Source organism: Larimichthys crocea, unplaced genomic scaffold (genome assembly GCF_000972845.2).
Source record: "Larimichthys crocea isolate SSNF unplaced genomic scaffold, L_crocea_2.0 scaffold220, whole genome shotgun sequence".
Classification (NCBI taxonomy): Eukaryota; Metazoa; Chordata; class Actinopteri; family Sciaenidae; genus Larimichthys; species Larimichthys crocea.
In genome coordinates this window covers 420,231-445,150 of record NW_020852928.1, presented here as the reverse complement: position 1 = coordinate 445,150, position 24,920 = coordinate 420,231, and the positions used below count along the sequence as shown (strand labels likewise).

At 40.4% G+C, this 24,920-nt stretch overlaps 1 protein-coding gene across 1 annotated transcript in view; it reads left to right on the top strand.

Annotated features, from left to right (window-relative positions):
- The window catches only part of fbxw4 (F-box and WD repeat domain containing 4), a 53,757-nt gene that overhangs the window by 25,381 nt on the left and 3,456 nt on the right, over positions 1-24,920 (top strand). The window contains exons 6-7 of the mRNA XM_019271552.2: positions 5,238-5,303; positions 15,982-16,122. Of these exons, the coding sequence (XP_019127097.1) occupies positions 5,238-5,303; positions 15,982-16,122 (207 nt within the window). The remainder of the gene's footprint in view (positions 1-5,237; positions 5,304-15,981; positions 16,123-24,920) is intronic.

The window sequence follows — 24,920 nt, the reverse complement described above, 5'->3', positions numbered from 1 at the left end:
ACTTTCAACTATAAAATGTTATGCCAAAGGCCCAGTGTGTAGGATTTTGTGGTATCTACTCGTAAAGCTGCACATTGCAATCAACTGAATACCACTCGCCTCACTCTTCCAACCGTGAAGGAGAAACTACAGTGGCTGTTTTCAAAAACAAGTTACCACGAGCTCCATTCATTAGCAGTTTAATTTTTCAGTCTTTGATCATATCAGATGTATGAGATCATAAAAGATTGTTATTTCCATTTTCTGAGGTGACTTTAAAAACTTCTTATCCATGTTTTTTGAAAGCTGGCATTGAGTTTGAGATTGAAATTGAAACACTTCACAGATAAATCCCATCCATCCATCCAGGCCATGAAAAGATCCCTTCCAGTTGCACTGTAAGAGATGGGAAGCTAATGGTCCTCTTTCTGCGCAAAGATTCAGAGATCAACCAAAGGCAGAGGAATAATTATAGCAACTATTCGCTGTTATTAACTATTTAACATTCTGATTAGGTTGTGTCATGAACTTGGCAGTTTTCACACATGATGAGGACGACTGAGCAAAGAAAAGATCCGATGTGACAACAGGACAGAAGTTGTCTTGTGGTTAAATGAAGGTACTGACTCACGTCACATTCTGACAGCATTCCTGACCTATGCTTCACCACAGCTGGAGCTAATAGCTTCCTTCCTTTCACTGTGGTTTGCAGGCATGGAGTTAACCCTGGGGTCAACATAATGTGGTTTCTGGTTTGAATATACATACATACAGTCCCTGAAACAATCTCTGCAAATTTACCAGCACACATTGACATCTGGTTTATCTGCAGACACTAAAAGACTGAATGAATGAAAACCTACTGGAAAATAAATCTAATTCTGATTCTGACACCTAAAAATATCTTTGAATTAAAATGTTTGTATCTGAGCAAGGTGTTTATTTTCACAGTGGAGAACCAAGAGATGTTTTGTAGTTTTTTGTTCAAACTCTTGTTTCTTTCTTCCTTGTATGTATTTTCATTTTTGTGTCACTTAGCTTCAGTATCCTTTGAGCATTAGGCATGGTACGTCTAGTTTTAGACCAGTCCTTTAGACTGGACAAAACATGGGGCTGATGTTTTATCCAACACATCTCACCTCCAGCTCACCAAAAACGGCTTCACCTAGGATGCTGTAGGTAAACCTTCCTGCGTCAGTTTTGCACTTCCAGGTCTCCGCCGTCAATTTAACAACAATTAATATGTATATATTAATATGTAACGTCCAGTTAAAGCTTTTAAAATAAAGCAAACTGTCGCAGTTTGGTTAGGTTTAGGCACAAATACTTACTGGGTTAAATGTAAGTAATGTTACATAAAGTCATGGACGAAAGTATTGGCACCCCTGGAATTTTCCCAGAAAAATGCACCATTTATCCACCAAAAAAGTGTTGCAATTACAAATGTTTTGGTATACACATGTTTATTTCCTTTAAGTGCATTGGAACAACACAAAAAAGCAGAAGAAAAAAGTAAATTTGACATTATTTTACACAAAACTCCAAAAATGGACTGGACAAAATCATTGGCACCCTATTAAAACTGTGGGTAAATAATTTAATTTCAAGCATGTGATGTTTGTTTAAACTCACCTGTGGCAAGTAGCAGGTGCTGGCAATATAGAAATCAAATCTGAAGCCAGTTAGAGTGTATAAAAGTTGACTCAACCTTTGTGTTGTCTGCCTGTGTGTGCCACACCAAGCATGGAGAAGAGAAAAATTGACAAAGAAAGCAAGGCAGGATAGTTTGAATGTGCAACCAACAATCTCAGTCAACTTTCACATAAATTCAGGCTGTCCTGTAGAGTCAGGGTGCAATGGTGTCAGCTTGAACCATACGTCCTTATCTAAATGAGATGAAGCGCTATGGCAGGAGACCAAGGAGAACCCCACTTCTGACACAGAGACATAGAAAAAAGCCAGACTGCAGTTTGCAAAAATGTACCTGAGTAAGCCTCAATCCTTCTGGGAGAAGGTTTTATGGACAGACGAGACTATGGTAGAGCTTTTTAACAAAGCACGTCACTCTCTTTTGTTCACAGAAAACAGAATGAGGCCTACAAAGAAAATAACACAGTACCTACAGTCAAACAAGGTGGAGGTTCAAAGATGTTTTGGGGTTGTTTTGCTGCCTCTGGCACTGGGTGCATTGACTGTGTGCAAGGAAATCTGGAGACTATCAAAAGATTTTGGCCTGTAATGTAGGGCCTAGTGTCAGAAAGCTGGGTCTGCATCAGAGGTCATGGGTGTTCCAGTAGGACAATGACCCAAAACATACCTCAAAAAGCACCCAGAAATGATTGGAGACAAAGCGCTGGAGAATTCTGAAGTGCCCAGCAATGAGTCCGGATCTAAATCCCATAGAACACCTATGGAGAGATCTCAAAATTGCTGTTGCGAGAAGGCACTCTTCAAATCTGAGACCTGGAGCAGTTTGCAAAAGAAGAGTGATCCAAAATTCCAGTTGAGAAGTGTAGGAAGCTTGTTGATGGTTATAGGAAGTGATTGGTTTCAGTTATTTTCTCCAAAGGGTGTACAACCAAATATTAAGTTGAGGGTTCCAACAATTTTGTCCGACTCAATTTTTGAGTTTTGTGTAAAATAATGTCAAATTTGAATTTTTTCTTCTGCTTTTTTGTGATGTTCCAATGCACTTAAAGGAAATAAATGTGTATACCAAAACATTTGTAATTGCAACACTTTTCTGGGATAAATGGTGCATTTTCTGGAAAATTTTCAGGGGTGCCAATACTTGGCCATGACTGTACACAAAGTAAGTAAAAGAAGTCAGTTGACTTTTGGTTTCACATAGGACACAAACAGCAGTCTGTTTTTTGGAGCCTCCAGCCACCCTAACCTTCTACATATGTGGACGTTTATAGGACCTCACTTGACTTCCAACAGCACGTCAAAACCAATGACAGTATAAAGAATGGACAGACCCTGAGTGACGTCACAGATAGGTTTCCGAAGCACTGTTATAAAGCCACCGCCATGTTGTATGCACTGCTTCTTCCACCTCCCAGCCAATCTAAATACCAGCAAAGACGTGGATCATCGGCAGACCTGAGGCAGGCTGAATGACGCCTGGGTAAACAAGCCATCTGTAATGGCACCTACCTGTAAGTCAAGTGGTCACGCTGTTAATTAGGCTCAACTTAAAGCCTTAATATAATCTGAATGGGTGAGTTAAAAAAAAGTTCTCCCCCGTCACAGTTGTCATGAACGGGGAAATTAACTATTGAGACCAAAACCATTGTCCGAACCAGGCTGTATGTTTATTTCTGCTGTGAAGTTGGGCATTTTAATACGGGCGCTTATGGAGGTTGACTCATTTCGGCCACTAGAGGAATTACAGTTTTTAGCTCTTCCACACTGGCTTCATTTCTCTGCACCAGAGGTTGCTGCTTGATCAAAACACAATGCCAGATGGGTGCGTTTACAGCATTCTATGCTGGAAGATAAAACAAGTATGTTTAGTGGCTTCAGAGGTGTCAGTGTATGAAATCTGCCCTCAGAGCTGCCCAACCACCAGCAGGAATCCTCCAACAAGTGGAGGATAGTGTGAAGTGATATCAGGATATCAATATTGGACATCATCAAACAGAATTTCATGATTTACAGAAATCCCGTCTCTGTATCTCCATCTACAGTATTTTCATGCAGCCAGCAGCATTTTGTCAGTAACTGTCTCTCTCTCTGTGAAAGAGGCGGGTCCTCCCCACTGTCCGTCAACCCGGTAGGAGGGCACTAAGCCCTGAGACTCTGGTCCAGCCCAACAGAAGCCCCCCTGCCACCAACACCCCTGGTCACCACCCCACCCTCTACATAGCTTCTAACACCCGAACCCACCTCGTCAGCCCGCTCCCACAGCGCTCCTCCCCTCTCCTTTCACAGCTCCCCCACCTCTCCACATGCGTGGTATTCACTGTGCATGCCTAGGCTGCTAATTCCAACCTGCCACTCCAATCAAAGGATCACGACTGTTGTAGTTTTCTTCTCTTTTCTTCTGCTGGGAAACAATGTATGCTGGATGGAGGCAGGGACGAGGCTATGTGTGCTATGTGACAGCAAAGACAATCCTTATCTGATTATCATTAAATGCTTATTTGGCTTTGTCGTGATAAACAATTTCAGACAGAGCTACTGTACCTGTCTTTATGTTATTTTGCACAGTAGTTTATGAAACTCCATCCTGTTCCCAGAGTGGTAGATGAGTACCATCCTCATCACTATACTTTTTGTATAATGGTAATTATTGACAAATAGAGTCAATAAAGTAAATGCATGGCAAACTTAATAGACCTTATTAGATCAAATGTGTCAGGGGAGTATTTAAAACAATTACTTGTAACATTAAGCATGAAATAATATTTAAGCTATATAATGTTTAAAGCTTTTAAGGTCAATATATATTTATATTGTGTAATTTTAGATCTGCTATGGGACTCAGTCCATTATCTAATTTTAAATTCAGTGTATTAAATATTTTGTTCAGATCAGACGAGTCAGTTAAAAGTGTCACATTGGCTCTCCAAACTTAAAAAGTACAAATGAATCAATAGTGACAGATATTGTGAGGCTGTTAACCAGTTGATGGTTCAGTGATTGTTGGTAAATGAGGTTGTTTGGTAGCCTGGATGCTCAAACAAGCCATCTGTAACAGCACCTACCTGTCAATCAAAGCATCCACGCTCTTAATTCTGCATAACTTTAAGTCTTAATATCATTTGAACAGGTGAGTTGTATATAAATTCACCCTCAGTACAGTTGTCATGAATGGGGAAATTAGCTATAGAGACCAAAACTGTTTTTTGTACCAGGCTGTAAACATGTTTATTTCTGCTGTGAAGTTGGACATTTGAACATGGGGACTTATGGAGACTGACTCATTTGTAGTCAGCCTCGAGTGGACGTTTGAGGAATTACAGTTTTTAACACTTCTGCATTGGCTTCATGTCCAAGCCATGGAGGGTTTTGCTTGGTTGTTTCTGTTTTTATAATAAGTTTTACCAGTATGAATATTTTATATCTGGACGTTAGTGTGAATTTTAGTGCCAGCTATGCTGACAACTATGATAAAATTGTTAGCCAATACATGGACTGTCTGAATGATGTCTTCTCAGTCGAATAATAAGGTCCAGATTATATTTGTTCTTAGTTTTAGTTCTGATGGTTTAAACACTCTCTCTCTTTTTTTTCTGTCCCCCTCTATACAGCACCTTTGGAACAGGCACTGCATGCTGTGAGAACTTCTCCCCTCTTCGTATCTGGGATGTTGAACGGTAAGTCAGGACACTGCTCCAATGTGCTCCACATTCTCTCACACACTCGTTGTATTTTAGATGTTTTGTCATCCTTCATGCTTCTGCAAGCATAGCAAGTAAACGCCCAAAGTTCTCTACAATGCAAACATGAGAAAGTTGAAACAGCATGCACTGCAGTCCTGCTGAATGATACATAGTTGTATGCATACACAACTAGTCAACATCCAGGTTTAGTAGGCTTTCTTTGAATTCATTCCCATCATAATTGTATATGTTACTAATGTATCAACAGTTTGGTACCAGGTATTCAAACGTGCTCACCCTCTCCACGAGTGTGACGTTGATTCTTAGGTGTGTAGGTGTAGTTTGCTTCCTCTTTTTTCCCTCTCAGTTCTTGAATCCAGATATTTTATTTTTAAAGGAAGGACATTTACTTTCACTTTCAGATTGTTTTACAGATGTACAAGTCTTATATAGCTATTACATTGGCCGCATATACATCAAGACAGGGATGATTCCAACAATTTAATGATTTAGAAGGCTTACAGGCAGGTGCAGATAGGTACTGAAACAGGGAGGTAAGAAGGTTAAAGTAACAGAAGCTCCAAATAAAAAAGTAGCATTGCAACTGAGGCAAACTTCCAGATTGGTGGGAAGTAAGTGGGCTGATGAGGAAATGAGATGAGGCCAGGAAACTTTGAGGGCGTGGAAAATAACGATGAGGTATCGGGAACATGGCTGAAGAGGAGAGACAAACTGACAGTGTTTTTCCATCTGTTCTTGAACCTGCTCCATTTGCCATTCTTGACATATCTACTAGTTTTGAGCAATCTTATAATCAAAAGTCACGGGAGGGTGTTGTATGACACACGAAGATCTGTAGAATATGACACAGCCAACAGCTGCATACTGTCAGCTGGCTGCAGCACTGACAGTGGTCAATAAACAATGATGAATAAAGGGTGGTTTGAAGCAGTTAATATTTTAGTTTAAGTGTTCTAAACAATTCCGAATTAAAAATATCTTTGCAAGTATCATTATGTTCATATGGTGATCTTTGCTCAGACATGAAATTTAATTTTTGTTTGGGTCATTATGCTTGTCTACCTGAGGTCACAGTGAAATGTGAAAAAGGGTTGAACTTATTAGAATCATGCAACTATGATTGTAGTTGAACTACCATCAAGTTACTGCAAAATGTAGCTTAACTCAGGTGAGGTTAAAAAAAAGGTTTACTACAGACTTCAAGGGGACAAACCTACAGTCTAATTTCTTGTAATATTTCTTGTAAATTCGTAACTTTTTATTTTTGTTTGAGTTTTATGTTGCACAAAATAAAGTGCAACATATAAATAGAAAATCATATAATAGATGTCCTGTTTTAGGCAGGTTACATAAACAAATACAGACTGACTGAAATAAAGCATTTTGCAGTCAGCCTATTCCTGACATAAAAAAGAACATGCATAGATACACAAATATTAGCTGCACGTCAAAAATGTCCCTGTCAAAATTTAAACCAGCTTTTGCTCCCACTCTGTGTAAAGATTTGAAAGGGGTTTAAAAACAGTGTGGAACAAACTAGTCTTGAGCAAAGAACAGATGAAAATGAGGGGCCTCTGAAAATTCCTGCCTCTGAAAGGAGAGGCTTAAACCTGATACATCCCTGCCAAGGCTGCTGTAATTCCCAGCTTTACCTGGGCCAATTAAAACAGGCCGACACAACACAACACAGGGCTGGACACAAAAAGTTGCTTCCTGCTCCCAAATGGTCTGGAAATCTGAGGAGGGTAGAAGACGGGAGACACACAGGAAGAGTGAAGGAAGGGATAGGTGGGCAGGTTATTCTGAAGGGTGCAGGTGGTGAGACAAATGAACATGGTTACAAGGTGTAACAGACCTAGATAATACATGTGATTTATTTTGTTCCCTTGCCAGAAGTGTCTGCCCCTGACATGGAAATGTATTTATGATGGAACAAGATGTTCACAAAACCATCCACGAAATCACCCTCCACCACCAGTGAAATCTTTCAAAACGTTCCATTCCTCAGATACACTGTAATTTACTCTACTCCACTTCACTACTTATAAAATCATAATGTGCTACTGAGACCTACAGTTTAATTTGTATTTAAATCTTTCATCTTTCATTCTATATTTTTGTAGACAATAAGCCTTTCATGTGATTTCAAACTGATTAATGAAAACTATGAAACACAGACAGCTGCTCCAGCATGCACAGGTTTAGAGCAGGCAGCAACCTCCATGTCTGCAAAATGAAGCCTATGCCAAAAACTGCAGTTCTTCAAACTGCCACTTGAGAATGACTCAAGAATAGGGTTGCAAAGGGCTGGAAACTTTCCAGAAACTTTCCATGGGAAGTTAAGCTGGGGGGATTTTGGAAATATACCAAATCGGAAACTTTCCATGGCAGTTATGGGAATTAACTGGAAATTTGGGCTAATTTAAACAAACGGTATCATATCAAAACATACATCTATACATTTTGTTTTGTCATAAGCAGACATGCAAAATAATACAATTAAAAAACATTTCAACAGATTTATTTGATTTTACATATTTAATTGAACAATCACTTCTTTAAACAAAATGAACAGTTCCCTGTTAAAGGCCTAACTTTAATTTTGTAAATACCTGGTAACTCCCATAGAAATAGTACAACTTTAAAAATTCACAGAATTGTGCAACCCTACTCCAGATGTAATGTAAAACATATTTACAGCCTGGTCCAAAAAACTCTTTCAGCTAATTTTACCGTTTAAGTGTTTATTTTATTTTTACCCACCCATTTAAGTTAAAGTTTTGCATAATTAACAGCATGTCGGAAGAGGCAGGATAGTCAACATTGGCGGTGCCATATACTTTGAGGTTCAAAATCAGCTCTTCAGACACCTACTGGTGATGTCATGCATGCGCTGGCCATTTATACGCTTGGTTTAGAGGGGTCATCATCACACTGACAAGAAAACTGGTTCAGAAAATGCTATCTAGTTTGAACCATTTGTATTATGTATCAGAAAAATGTGTTTTCCTGAAAATAGACATTTTGTTTTGATTGAACAGCAGTCAAAAAGTAACTAATGCTGTGAGTTTTTGAGAAGAATACAAAGTCTTTAGGCCAACTAAAGGAATTTCTGCCTTTTTAAAAAGTTGTTGCTTGTTCAGATTTGAATGGCAGATAGGCGGCTTCACTGGGGTCTGAGGGTGAAATGGCTTTGTTGCTATCATCCAGGCACCTTGAGAGTGTCTCACACAATCACCTGTTGTGATTTTATATCTGATAAAAAGCTGAGAGGAGCATACCAGCCTGTGCGTGGGTGTGGATTCAGATGGGTGAGGGTGAGGGTGATCAGGGTGCATTGTTCATGTTTACTGTTATCACAGACGTTGAAGCTTACCGCTTGAATCTGCACTGGTGTCACATCCAAGTAACATAAAAGTAATCAGAACAGATCACGTCTGTCCGGTAGATAGGCAAATATCTGAATCGATTTCTCGATATGCTAATATCTTTTCCTTTAAAATGAATATCCCACATGTTATTATCTCAGTTGTGTGGAATGGTAACTTGTATGCACTTGTAAACAGACCGGCTCACCCACAGTTCCCGTAATTCTTTCAGAGAAAGATACCTCCTCCTCCTATGACACACCACCATCAGCCCCTACACAACAGAAGCCACCAGCATCAGCCTCAAACCCTGTGCATTAGCCTAACTACATGTTCCTTTGATTCGAGATCCACCTGAGCCAAAACATTCTAAACAAGATACTGTTACACCTGCAGCGCCAAACAACGAGCAGCTAAACAGCTGCTGCCACAGCCAGATCACAGAAAAGAGATCGCAAACTTCCAGGACGGATTCCAGCACTCACTTCCTGTCTGTGTGGAAAATAGTGGCGGCACAGTGAGAAATGTTTACAGGTCATATGACAGACAGACAGACAGACAGACTTTAGAGTGAAATCTTCACTTTAAACAAATCAGTTATTTTTGACCTGCAGTTAAACAAGTTGGTTTGCCACTCAGGCAGCAAGAAGTTGAATTTGAACAAACCATGAATTGTTTTTACACACACTGAGATTTCAAATAGTGCATTATTAACTTGAATATCCCTCTCCTCACCCTCATTGAAACTAATATTACATTTCTATCATGTTCTGTGAATTGAGCCTTCTAAATCTGACACACTGGACCTTTAATTTCTTAACAAGCAAAATAAACAGAATTTTAGACAACAACCATCAACCTCACCGACTGTAAGACCAGTTTTAGTCAGGCTTTATCTTTTCTTCTAACAGCTGAGGCTCTTTTCATGTAGAATTACGTATGATTATGTTTACCATAATGTAATGTTAGTTATTTTTAAAAGGCTGAAAGGCAGACACTGAGCTGGGCTGACTGCTGTTAGATTAGTCAGTAATATTGAGTTGTTGACTAGTTTTTGATCATAAGTAATGTCATCAGAACAAATACTCGAGTACAGCTGTTCATTTTTACCACAGTGGGATTACACTCTGAAACTGGAGGCAATAAATCACAACAAATACCAATTTCTACTTAATGTTGCTTTAAAACTATGCAAACGATGAACACAAGGATTTTTCTTTTAATAATTGCAATTTAGATCACAAACACAGTATTGGCCAGAAAAACAAATTGTACCTTTGTACCTTCATTTCTTGTGGTTGGCACCAATAGGCTAACGGCTGGTTGTAAAACTTGTATGGTAACACACAAGAAGAGGGGGTCATAAAGCTCAGGCTCCCATTGAGCTCTTTTGCCTTTGATTTTAATTTCATTTAACACTTTCTCTTTTTCCTTCCATTGCAATTAATTCTGTGTCTTCTTTCCATCTCGCTGTACAAAGAGCTCTTATGATCAGCCATATAGAGGGGAGATCCCACACAAGTGGCACCATTGGAGCAGCACCCGAACTTTTCACAGTGTCTTCGCTCATGGCTAAACACAGAGGGCAAAAAAAAAGCATCAAAGAGAACGGACCCTGACCATCACTCCCTACTCCCAAGATTCCCCTCTGTTCCTTTAGAAAGGGAGCCCTCCTTTTTTTTACAATCAAATGGCCAGGCCAGGATTCCCGACATTCCTCAGACTGAAAAGAGTGGGGTGAAATGTCTGCGTCGGGGTGGACGCTCTGTTATATAAATTGCAGCCGTATTGTCTTTGCAGTGCACACGTGTATGTGACATTTTGAAGGTGGTCATTGTTGATGGGTCCCAGCAGCCAGCGCCCCTCCTCTCCACCGTCTCTCACATTCCTCCTGCTGCAGCGAGCTCAGAGGTGCAGGCTAAATTGGAAGGACATGCAGCAGGTTGTGTGGCTCCCCTCTGTTTGTTTTAGCTTTAGTAAAAACCTCAGCAGGGCTTCTTTTCTCTACCTGTCTGACGGCCTTTGACAAGAGGGCCTGTTTCTCAGTGCGTCCCCAGGCTCCTGTTTGTGCTCCCCAGACTTAACTTTACAAGAGCCTCCAACCACTTGTGTCACAAAAACACACGCTGCTTTTCTTTAACTGTACCCACACTAAAGGATAATTCTCTTTAGCTTCTTCTACTTTTTCTCTTCAACATTGTCAATTCATTAATGATTCCTTTCACAATTTGTGTGTGTGTGTGTGGCCCCTAAAGCCAACCTGACTCCTGCAGGGAGACCAGACAGGCTGAAATCAGGACTTAGACCCTGTATGTCACACAGCCAGCAGCCCCTTCATAACAATCACTAAGTCTGTGCCCCCCAGGGCCACCAGTCTACCCATCTCACAAAGTAGCTGCCACACTGCAGATCCAACTGCTTTGTTCTCAATCAGCAATCTCTCAAACAAACGATGATTTCCATTTGAATCGTTGTCATTTTAATGGCGACTTTTGCACCAGGCTTAAAGGATCCTTCTCTTTAGGGTCAGTGTTAGGGTCACAGCCTGGATTCTGTTTCCCGTCATTTCTGTTATGATTTCATTGTCCGGGCTTTAATTCTCAAAACATTGAATCTATGTTGTTTTCATCAGGGTGCTCTGATCTGTCTGACCTAATGATTCTAATAATTTGTGTACCTAATATTTATTTTGTCGATTTATCATACATTGTAAGTCACATTACTAACACTCACTTAAGGAAATTAACTTTGGAAATGACAACCAAGTCTGACAGGCCAAGAAACCCAGGTTGTCACTACCAGCTGAGCTACCAGATGCCCCTTATTTATTTTCTTTATGTTCTTTATTTATTTATTAATATTTTATTATCCACTTTGTATATTGTGAGCCGCTGTAACAAGTGAAACAAACCAATAGTTTAAGGTCTGAACCACTTTATTTGGAGGTCAAACTGAAAATGAACGCTCCTGAAATATCACTAATAATCCCTCAGCGCACAGGAACAATGTGTGCACACAACTACATTAAGTACAGTACAGAGATCCTGCAGCTGGTCCACAATGCTCCTACCCGTCCGCTATTCAACCTCCCAGAGTTTTCCCACACCACTCCTCTTCTCTGTTCACTTCACTGGCTCCCTGTTGCAGCTCACATTCACTGTAGGACTCCAGTGCTGGCCTACAAGCATAGCTGTCAGTTTGGGTGTGGACAGCAGAGACGTGTCCCTCCTAATGTAAAGGAAACTGAATTGTCCCGAATGTTTCTAACTCTCCATGTCATTTTCATTTGGTAGACTTAACCTGTCAGGTAGTTTGGACTGAGTGTAACATAGAACGTAAAAAGCTTAAACTTCACTGTAGGCTCCAATTCTTTATTTTATTCTAAATTTTAAAGTTAAAGAAGGCAGTAATTTTGCTGTCATTGAGTAAAACTTCCGTAATAACCTATTAGCATATTTAAATTCAAGTTGCTCTGAGAGAAAGTTCTGCACCTCCTCAAGCCTTCACTGTCAGGCTTTAGAAGTGTAGTCCATGATGGGAGGCTTTGTCCAATCACATGTCGCTTCAGTGAAGGCGTTCATAGTGGCTGTTGTATCTTTAACCTGTCCTCAGTCACTCAAGAATATGCTGTTTTGAGTCTTTCAGTGCAGATGGAGCAATAGTTGACATTGACATTGTTATGGAATTTTCTATCCTTAGGTTACACAAGGTCACATGTGGGCCTTGAGGTCCTCGGCAGTATTAATTGTTTGGCTTTGATGAGGCCTATTGCTGCCTTCATAGACATAATAGATAGCTTGCTGTTGACGTTCCAATCTGCGTAAACAGACATCTGTGTCTCCAGACTAGAATATGCTGACAATAACACCTGCATGGGTAAAGACATTCTCTGTGACTAATTCTGGGCGTATAGTATTTGTGGTGTTATCTTGGGGTTTAAAGTCGATCCACCAGGATGAGTTCAGCAGAATGTGAGACAGACTCAGGCACTTCTGATGAACTTTGAGAGTGTCTCTAATTCTCCTTGATCAAGCGTCAATAAATAATACAGCCTAAGACATCAGAGGCTCCTGAACACTTTCTTCCTTCCATTGACCTTTGACTTCAGCAATTTCTCATCATCAGTTGGGTCTTTTTTTCCTTATTAATATGCTGATGTTTTAACACAATCATTTTTATTTATTATTTTTTTTATTTTTAAGGGCTAATGAGATACTGTTTAATGTATTTATCCTTTAAAATGCAGGAAATGAAACAAAACTCTTCTACTACTGCTTTTTACATGATCCACATGCAGTATGTCATCACAATATTTCCACTGATTTGGGGGTTGATGACCTAAACAGCCACTGTGTGATTTTAACAGCTCACAGCCTGTGATGGTGTGTTCTCCTGAGTCACTAACCCTTTGAGGCTGGACCGTGTGCAACAGTTATGACTCAGCCAGTCAGCTATGTATGCCATGTGACGCTTTCCAGTCAGGCATGCTCGAGGCCAAACTCAGGTATTCAACATTACGGACCCAGACAAGCAATAGAAAGGATGGTCAGATCAGAACATTGTGCCGCTGCTCACTAACAGATACAGTCATTTTGAAAGATTATATGCTTATGCCTCCATCCTGTAATCACACGCAGCCCATAAAAGCCAGTGACCTACCAATTTGAGAATCCCTGCTGTTTTACACTGTGCACCAGCTCATCGCATGGTGCTATTAGTGGCTTTAAGATCCATGCACAGATGTCAGGTCCATTTTATGGAAACCTAGTTTTCATTTTCCTCTAACATTTGGGTTTGTTTTTGCCCTTTTTTCAGAGCAGCATAAGATTATAATCATCTGTTTTGAAGGATTTCAGAGGGTAGGGTTATGAATTGATGATCTCTTTTTAGTTGGAGTGGTGGTGCTGTGATGGAGACATCATTATTTAGTTATGAATGAACAAGCTCGTATCCCTTTGACTTGAATGAGTTTCTTTTTGTGTGGCATGCGCTAAGCTCCTTGGTTTTAGTGGTAAGGGGAAAACGAGGGGTCACTACCCCACACAGACACAAACTCAGCCTCATCACAGACTCCCCATTGGCTCGGGCTTAGTCATGAGACCCTGGCAATGAGAAAGCTCTCACCCAATAAGGCAACCTGTGGGGAAAGCCCTGGTCCAATAAGAAGGCCCCCTGGGGTAAGGCTTGGGGATTACCAGCCCGAGCCTGCGGATTGAGCTCCAGGGCAAGGGAGGGGGGCACAAGTCGAAGCACAGGGCTACTCGGTCGCCAAGGCCAGTGGCCTCCTTTAAATGGTTGCTACGGGGCAGGTATCAAACGTGCGAGAGTCGCACACAGTCACGGTCATGGAGGGTATTAAATGGCAACAAAGAGACAGTTATTCTGCAATAATCCGCCCTGCTGAGTGCAAGTTATTCTCCAATAATCAAGAGGCAAGGAGCAAGCGGGACAGCTCTGTGATCACAAGAGCATGGTGCTGCATGGAGCTTGACACACACACACACACACACACACACACACACACACACACACCCACACCCACACACACACACAGCGGTCACACCACATCTACCCAGACACACAAACTTTATTTATCACTTGAAGATACACACAATTTATGTGTGTCCCCGGGCCCACATTCACTAGTCCAGTCTCAGTGACACACAGACAACACTCTGTCAGTCCAGGTTACCACATTTTTGTTGAAGATGAAAGTTATAAATTTAAAGTGTGTAATAAAGAGCAACATAATAACAATAACAATATTAAGGAAGAATATACAGGAAGAAACATGTACTGACATATAGTCAACAATTTGACAACACAGTATATATACCATGAGACTATATACTGTACATCAGTTTGATAAAGTTTCTTGATTTGGTCATTTATTTAATTTACTGGATTAGACAGAACCAGATAGTCATTTTATTATTATTTTATTTTATTTTATTACTAAAAACCGTTTTATATATGATTTTACAGAAAATGTACTCACACATCACACAGGGTCAAAAATATTGGCACCCTTGCATTCCTGTCACATAATGCACTATTTCTCCCAAAATATTGTTGCAGTCACAAATGCTTTGGCATTTTCATGTTTATTTTATTGTGCTTGCATTGAAACAACTCAAAAAAAAAGCAGAGAAAAAAAGCCAAATATAAGATATTTTACACAAAACTTCACAAAACTGTTGGCACCGTCAATTTAATACTTGGTAGCACACCCTTTGAGAAAAATAATTGAAATGAACTCAGTCACTTCCTGTAATCACCAGTGAGTTTCTTACACCTCTGAACCTCTGAAAACTAGAGTTTTTGGACCACACTCTTCTTTCAGATTTGATGAGTTCCTTTTCCACTTTTTCTTCACTGTTCAGGATTCTGTTTCTACGGGATTTAGATCTGGACTCATGGCTGGCCACTTCAGAACTCTCCAGCACTTTGTCTTAAACCATGTTCGTGTGCTTTTTGAAGTATTCTTTGGGTCATTGTGCTGCTGTTAGACCCATAACTTCTGACAGATACTTTCTGACACTGGGCCCTACATTGCACCCCAGAATTCTTTGGTAGTCTTCAGATTTCATAATACTATGCACACCGTCAATACGTATTGTATATATGTACGTAGGCATGACCGTGTTCTTCTCTTTGAAGGCCTTTTTTTTCTTTTTTTGTGTTGTTCCATTATAAACAAAGGCAATAAAAACTTAATAAAACATTTTTTTAGCCATTTTTAGCCATGACTGTAATTAACTATAATTCCAACGTGATGGATGATTTGCTCTGTACTGCACAGTTCTACATGAATGTTTGTCAAAGTTTTGGATTCTCCTTGGTAGATCAGTTCCAGTCAAGTAATAACATAATCTGGGCACACACAGGGTGTTACTGGGAGTTCAATGGTCACAACCTACTGTATGTTTTAATTTACAACAACACTAGAAGGTTGTCTAGATTGATGGATGACTAGCTTGAAGACGGAAGGATAGAAGATGGGGACCTTAAAATCTGGTTCTCTGCTGTTTGCAGATGATATGGTTCTGTTGCCTTCAGACGATGACCTTCAGTACACATTGGTGTGGTTTGCAGCTGTGTGTAAAGCGGTCAGGATAGGACTCCTTCAAGTCTCTGCCGTTAAATTGCAAATTGCTTTCTGCAGATTCATCATTAACCTTTTTCGGACATGTCACGTGTGAATGATCGTGTTCTAAACCCAGATTTCACATGTTCATTTCTCTTCTCTTCGCATCCTTCTCCATCCCTCTCTCCTCCACCAGATCAGAGTGTGTGTGCAGTCTGGGCTCACAGTTTCGTCGTGGGGCTGGTGTGTTGGACATGGTGTTTGAGTCTCCGTTCCAGCTCTTAACCTGCGGCTATGATACCTACATTCGATTGTGGGACCTTCGACTCAGCCCACGGTATGCCACGATTAGTAGACAATCAGGATCTCATCTTGAGACCATAAAAACACATTACATTCTATAAGTATGCTGCAATAAGTTTAACCAATAGTCCTAATAGATTTCTGCTACAGTACACTGTCACTGACGTATGTCTGATGTTTAAAATAATTCAAAATCTTGCTCCCTCTCCTCTTAGAGGATGCCTGGACAAATATATATATATAGATATATAATATATATATATATATATATATATATATAATAATATATATATAATATATATATATAATATATTAGTGCTATCAAAATTAACGCGTTAATTTTGTCGATTAATTTTAAAGAATTAACGCGTTAAAAAAAATTAACGCAATTAACGCGGTTTTGTTTACTCCGGTGGCGGCCGCCATTTTGGATGTGGCAAAGTAGAGCTTTGTTTCCAGAATATTAGTGTGTTGTGTGGAATGAGTGTATAAGAGGCATTAACTTAAAGCCCTCACGGAGACTGCGCCCTGCACGGTCGCCCACATTGCCCACAGCTAAAACCGGCCCTGCTTGTATTAGTTTACGGGCAGATCTGCCACATCCAATATGGCGGACGTAACGTATGGCAGCAACGGACCAACCTGCTCATGAGGCATTATGATATGTCTAATTATCACAAAGGAGAGTCTATGTATATATGTCTATGACTATCCAACTAAAGGAGAGCTATGTATATGTCTATGACTATCCTAACAAAGCAGAGTCTATGTGTCTATGATCTATCCTAACTAAAGGAGAGTCTATGTATATGTCTATGATCTATCCTAACTAAAGGAGAGTCTATATGTCTATGACTATCCTAACTAAAGGAGAGCTATGTATATATGTCTATGATCTATCCTAACTAAAGGAGAGTCTATGTATATATGTCTATGATCTATCCTAACTAAAGGAGAGTCATGGCGAAAAGATGGATAAGGACGGACTTTTAGGGGGAACATTCATTTTAAAAAGTTGCCTGACGGCTTGTTGGACAAAAACAAGGCATTTGCACAGTTTGCAAAGCCGAATTTAAATTCCACAGAAGTAACACGACTTTAACATAACCCTCAAAACAAAACACCCTGTCTACACTACAAGAGTGTGGCACTCGTCAGTATATTTCCTCATTCTGGCTTTTCTCCGTTTGCACTGTGCATATGTGCACCTTAAGCCAATAAAATGAATGAATTTAAATATACTTTTCGTTGTTTATTCTACATTAATTTGATCATTTTACATAAATAAATATTTATTATAAGCTTCAGTCTCAGAAAAATGCATTTAATTTATTGATACATTTATTGATAGATTAATCGCGATAATCGCGATTAATTACAGAATTTTTTGCGATTAATTAGTTTTTTTTAATCGATTGACAGCCTAATATATATATATATATATATATATATATATATATATATATATATATATATTATATATAGTATATATATTACTATAAGATATATTATATGCTGTTATTACATAAGCCTGAGAGATCACTCAACAGCTTAGTTCTGGCTGTGCATGACTCTTTCTTTCTGACTTTATGTTTCCCTTATGTTACACCTGGAGCAGACCGTCCTCACTGTACAGTGGTCAAATATCTCATAATATCACAACAACACGCATTTATAAAGAACATGATGCATCATCAAACTCACCATTCTCCACCATTTACAATTGAGCAAAACATACATTCATTACCAATGCTCCCCCCCTTAATATGACATCAAATTAAAGGGGGGAACAGAATTAATACTATGCATAATAAGCTCCACATTGTGGGGCGGCCCCCTCCCACAATGGATTCCCACAACATAAAGATACCACAGACAAAAGAAAATGTAGTAACTCCATAGTGTGCCAAATATAACGAAGTGGTGTGAAGAAAATAAACAGTAACTGAAATAACAACATTTGATCATCATTACTGGAAACCTTAACTTTGAAGTCTCACAGAAATATCACGCTGAACCTGAATAGACCTCAAAATAGTTATGATGTGCATCTGCATCATCAGGTCCGGTTGGTCCGGTCCCGGTTGACATGAAAGATAATGACACTAAACAAAGAAGGTGTACAAATAAAACAACAAGAACTATACAGGTAAGTGACAGATGATGGAGGTGATCCACTTTGTCACAAATAAACAAATGAAATAGATGATGAATAAATCATTTTGGCTGATTCCAGTATTTTAGATTTTATATGTCGGTTTGACCAATGTTAGGTCAACAAAATGAATGAACTAAGGTGTTCTAAATTGTTCTGGTTTCTGTTTCTGTTTAATTTTGTCTTGTTGTCACAATGATGGTGAGCTGTTGTGTGTTAGTTGAAGAATAAGCACTGAAATGAGTTGAACTGTCATGTAACAGAGAGATAAATGACGTGAATGTCAGTTATTTTCAAATCCTGTCACAATGCAGTGAACCTTGAACTTACATGAAATGATTTCATAAAAACCTCCCTGGTTCCCTTCCTGAGGTTTCTTCAGGAATAACTTTCAGGCCATGGTGCAGCCTACTGCTTTATTTCCATCGTGGGAGCACATGGAGCTAACCTGCAGCCCACTGTTGTGTCCATAAAATGCAGCAGCCCTCACTTCAGTATCTGCCAGCAGGGTCCCTAACATGGTTGGAAAGGGCAGCATTTCTTTGGGGTTAGAGGAGGTTCAATGTTGGAGGGGGTCCAGGCTGGAGGGGTTCAGGCTGTATTTCTGGGGGATCAGTCAAGTAAGACAAATCAGATCTGATTGTCAGATGGTCTGGGGATTTTGAAAGGGGTTGGGTTGAGGTGAAGGTTGGCAGAGGGGGGCCCTATTAGATATCAATAATTCATGTGGTCAAATCTCCACCGGCCCCAAAAGGCTCCCTGGGTCATCCAGGAGTTCAGGTTGTCTGGAAGTTCACCACCAAAGAGAAATGAAAAATAAATATATATTTTTTTTCTCACATATAGCGCAATGACCATCAGCCACACACACACCACACACACACACACAAACACACACACACAACAACAGCTCCTGTTAAGTACAGTATAGGGTTCTTCTGTAAACAAAAGAAGAGTTTCAGTGTTGTCCCCAACACCTCCACAACATGTACACAGATGTAATCTCAGCTGTATTGGCACTTCAGATTGTTTGAAACTTATTTCTAGTGATTTCTATCAGCATAAACTTTTCCAGTAATCTCACCAGAAAGAGTTTTGATTTGAGTTTTAGAATTTTCTTTTTCCCCCCTCAAAACATGGACTCAGACAGATGGCAGCCCTTTGTGATGGGCTGGAATCACGACACAACATGTTTGGAAGTTGTTATCAAACCTCACTGGTGGATTCCAGCCAGGCACCTTGTGGCAGGTCATAAAAGGCCGAAAACAAGTGCATTAATTCCTTCACAATCTCATCTCATCTCTTCCAAGGAAACTCTGACTTCATATTTTTTTGATATATTGTTTACATGATATATTGTAAGTAGAACCATTGAAGAATCAGACTTTCAAAAAAAATTCTGTTCATCTGAACTCATGCGTAAACTTCCGTCTTTACCAACAGGAAGTGTGATGGAAGTGGGAGGAGCCTCATGACAGCGTCTGTACTGCATCCAGACAGACGGAAATCACATGATAGCCAGCGGTTCTTCACACATGGTGTTGTACGGCTCTGGGACAAGCGGCAGGCTGAATGCCTGCAGGTGTGTACAGTCTATCTTCAGTATGAGATCCATGACATCACTCACATACTTTCACAACAAGCCAATCCAGATGTGAAGAGAATAAACATAATGCTGCTGTGAAGCGCTTTCATGTCGTGTTTTTTTGTGTGCATTTCTTCCAGCTGACTTCAGACTCGGTGAGCAGCCCAGTGTACTGCCTGAGATTCAGCAGCTCTCACCTGTACGCAGCCCTGGCCACCACCTGCACTCACGGGACTTCAGCAAGAACCCCATCTACATCAGATGATACACACACACACAATGTTCATATCTATCAGTTCAATAAAGCTGTCTATTTTCACAATAAATGTTTCATATTTTTAAAGAAATTGCTTTTTGTGAATGAATGAATTCGATTTTTGAAGAATACTCTAGGTCAACCAGTGTGTTTAAAGCAGTACTCGTCGTAAAGATGGTGGACTGGTAAGAAACAGAAGAATTGTCTATATGTGATTCAAGCTCCAAACTGTATTAACGTACCTTAAAGAAGAGTAAAGACTGGCTTATAGAGGAATAGAAAACAAAATTGAAACAAAAACAGGGGAATGGAAGGAGAGTCTTCACTAATTGTAGTTAATTTAAATAATTAAGACATGTTTTCCAAAATAGGCCAGGGACTAATCTGCTGCATATACATAAACACAAATTTAAAATAATAATAACCAGCGGCTCAGGTACTCAGTAGATAGATGGGGGCCCTGGGTTAGTGTTAAAAAAAAACTCTAGCAATACCAGGGTCCTGAATCTTTTTGTTATTTTCACCTGTGACCTGTCCAAACAAACTATCAGTGTCCATTTCCTCCATTTGCTTTTGAAAGACGTCAGAATCAGTTCTTTTTGCACCAAAGTGACCCTGCGGTTTGAGGAGAACTTCTAAGAGTTCACTTGTCAAACCTGCAAAGCAGCAACCTCTGTCGCTGGGAATTAAAGCCAGTGCAGAAGTGCTAAATTCCGGAGCATCCACTTGAGACTGGCTGCAGAACTTTTCAACCTCCATAACTGTACTCGGGGTGAATTTTTATAGAACTCACCTGTTCAAATGATATTAAGGCTAAGTCATGCAGGATTAACAGCATGGCTGCTTTGATTGACAGGTGGTGTCATTACAGATGACTTGTTTGAGCACTGAGGAATCATTCGGCCTGCCTCAGCTCCACGGATGACCACGTCTTGTTTTTAAGATTTGCTGAGAGGTTGAAGAGGCAGAGAACATGATAGGAATAAAAATCCCTTATGGTTCAGTTCAACAACGTCCTGGAGTTTAGTTACTCAAGATAAATGAGCATCAACATGGAAGGAAGTTAACCACCAATTCATTTATTAGCATTAGAAAGGTTAGACTTCCATTTGGATCAGTACATACATATGTTAATGTGATTTTGAATAGCATTTACTTTTATCTGGGATGAGGATAACTGTGGACAGGAAGAAACTGTAACACCTGTGAAGATCAACCAAAACACTGAGCCCGACAGAACTCATGGGTTGGACATGAGAAGCATGCGGGAGCCTGCCAGTAAAGGGCTAACCATTAGCTTAGGCGCTGTGAGCACAAATACTCAACACATAAAAATCATGTGCACAGACTGTCTGTTGAGCCAGTGAATAAGCCCCGGTGTGGAAAACACAAGGCCTTTTCCTCTCCTACACTTTGGAGTGGCTGCCTGGACCCAGTCAAAGCCTTTGAGGGGATTAAGGCACATTAGCCTCTTGACAAACCCATCTCATCACTGTGGAAACACACGTTTTTTGGTTTACATACATTTGACCCTTGCACCTGAGATCACACACCAGAGGGGATTGGAGTGTTTGACCCCCCAAATCCACTTTGTACAATGTGAGGATTGTTTGATGGACAGAGATCAAATCTACATGATCACACCTCAGGATCACAAACCACACATAAGTGCACCTGGTGTTCCACCATGGGAACAGGGTGGTGTGTGTGTGTGTGTGGTGTGTGTGTGTGTGTGTGTGTGTGTGGTGTGTGTGTGTGTGTGTGTGTGTGTGTGTGTGTGACTTTGCACACTCTTGACATTCTGTCAGTCAGCTACATGAGCTCACACCTGGAATGATTTCCAACAGCCTGAAGAGTTCTCTTTTCCTCACTCGCAGCACACAGCCCTCACAGAGCTTGGGAGGTGTGTTTTGGATCATTGTCCTGTTGGAAATCAAATGATGGTCCCACTAACTGAAACCAGAGTGTGATTGCATGTCACTGCAGAGTGCTGTGGTGTCACCAGCAAAGCACCCACACACCATCACACCTCCTCCACCATGCTTCATGTGGAACCACACATGCAGATACCATCCATTCACCCTTTCTGCATCACAAAGATGTTCAAACCAAAGATTTCAAATTTACAGATTTCCACTGTCTAAAGTCCGTTCATTGTGTTTTTTGGCTCTTGGTCTCCCGCTGTTGTGGTTTCTTTGCAGCTATTGACCATGAAGGTCTGATTCGCACAGTCTGCTCTGAACAGTTGATGGTGGCATGTATTTGTACTAAAGCATTTATCTGGCTCTAATCTGAAACGAAGAATTGTCTAGTGTGATTCAAAAAACACTTTACTTAAAGAAGAGTAAAGACATTCTATAGGAGTGTAAAACAACATAAATTTTACTAATGTAGTTCATTTGTGAATCTTTTTTGTATAATAGCAGCTGAAGAGTGACAGGAAGGTGGGGAGGGAGAGAGGGGGGAATGACATGCAGCACATGGGCACTGGTCAGATTCGAACCCTGGGCCGCTGTGAGAAAGGACTGAGCTCTGTGCAGGAGCACTCCTCCCTACTAGCTAACCATCACCCGTTTTATTGTTTTTTTGAAAGCACTCAAGACACATCAAAGTTCCATCAGCGGCTGTGACTCAGGAGGTAGAGCGGTAGTTCACCATCAGATGAGTGAAGTGTCCTTGGGCAAGATACTGAACCCCAAATTGCTCCTGAAGGCTGTGCCATCGGTGGGTGAATGTGTATGAATGGTTAACTCCTCAAACTGATGAGCAGTTGGCACCTTGCATGGCAGCCAATGCCATCAGTGTATGAATGTGTTACCATTCCTGAAATCTTCCTGACTGACCGGCCTGACCTTCATGAAGCTGACGAGAGAATGTTGCAAAGCTGTCATCAGAGCAATTCATCTTTTGCTTTGTTTGCACTTATTTTGTTACCCACATCGTTCCATATGTGTCATTTTATAGTTTGATGTCTTCAGTTGTTAATACGGTTAAACTACAATATAATAAGGCACACAGCCTGTGTGTTTGGCGTGGGTGTCGCTCCTGCCACACGTGTCCTAGGGTGTCCACTGTGTGTCTGGCCAGTGACCCTCCCTGCTGGCCATTAATGGCATATATTAGATCATATGCCATCCATTAGTTAATATTCCAGAGCCACTTAAGAGGAGTGGCCTAGGTGCGTACACACATTGCACACCCATGCAGGAGATGTGACCCCCGGGGACTCCTGACAGTTGAATTAATCATAGAGGCCGGGGAAGGGGGCAGTATCCACAGCAACACACAACACACACACACACACACCAGGTTTTCTGGGTTTAGGATTTTGTTGAATACAATCAGTAGTTATTTATTTAGCTAGAACTTGTTGGTAATTTGGTTTCTATGGACATATGTTTAGTAGAACTGCAGTTGGAGGTGGATAGTAGTAACTGGCTGATAATAGATCTTTGGATCCAGTATCAGCCAGTGGACAACCGGGCCTGGTGGTGAGCGATGTGTGTTCTTGTCTGTACATGTCTTTCCTCTTCTGTAGTGTCACTCAGGGTTTGGGGAAAAAAAGCCTCCTGCTTTGCACTCTCATCCCTGATACCCACGTCTTGGGTGACATCATCCATTTCAGAAGGTGCTACATCATGAGGCACAAAGCTGCTGTCGAGCATCGTCCCTGTGAAAAATGCCACACCGTTCATCCGAACACTTCAAGACAGTTTTCTTTTTGTTTTACAGACAGATGTGGCTGCAGCTGCTCGGCCTCTCTTCTGTTTTCCAAGTGCCGTGCTGATTTTTTATGTCCGCTGGAACACTGTCAAGCACACTACCTAAACTTTAGTTGAGAAACACATACATTTTTATACTGTAATTTTTACAAGCATAAATAAAAGTTACTACAGGTTTGTTTTTTTTTATTAATTAACTTGACTCTATATGACTTTCATCATATGTATATGAAAAAACCTTACTATTTAAACAATTCCATTACATCCATCACTAACTTTACATATACTGTGCATATGGCAACTACAGCATGGTTAAGGTTAGGTACAGCTAAAAGGCAAGTGTTAACTGCAGAGCTGTGATGATCCATCCACCAGTTACAGTACTTCTTGCATTGACACTGAATGCTAGCACTGCAACATAACAACAACATAAACTGAGGTGCAGAAATGTCCAACATGAACATAATCACCTTTACTAAAATATATAAAACAGCACATCCTCAAAAGATTAGAAAAAGAAGGGGTAAAACATGGGACTCTTATCGATTCCACCGAACTTGAAAAGAGCAGTCTGGCTTGTTGTTTGCATCATCAACAACATACCATATAAGGCTAAAACAGGTTGTAACACCACATGTTTCATGTCTATCCATAGCAAACAAGTCCTCTAAATTAGAGCACAAAAAAACATTGTTGGTCCATGTCGTCCAGTGTTTTCTGATGTGACATGTCTATCAGCAGGGTAATCGTCTGTCTGTGCCTTCCTAAGCTCTTACACATAAATCAGTTTTATGACGAGATGGCGCTATGGTTACAGTTTGGTGAGGTTTAGACACAAACACAGTAGGTTTGAGGAAAGATCATGGTTTAGGTTAAAATAAGTACTTTGTTAAGTTTTAGGGGATCTTCGTCATCATGGTTACAATAATAGACACTTAGGGTTAGGGGACAGTTGTGGTTACGGGGACTGACTGTTGGAAATGTTATGGAATTTTCTATCCTTAGGTTACACGAGGTCATGTGTAGGCCTTGAAGTCCTCTGCAGTATTAATTGTTTGGCTTTGATGAGGCCTATTGCTGCCTTCATAGACATAATAGATAGCTTGCTGTTGAC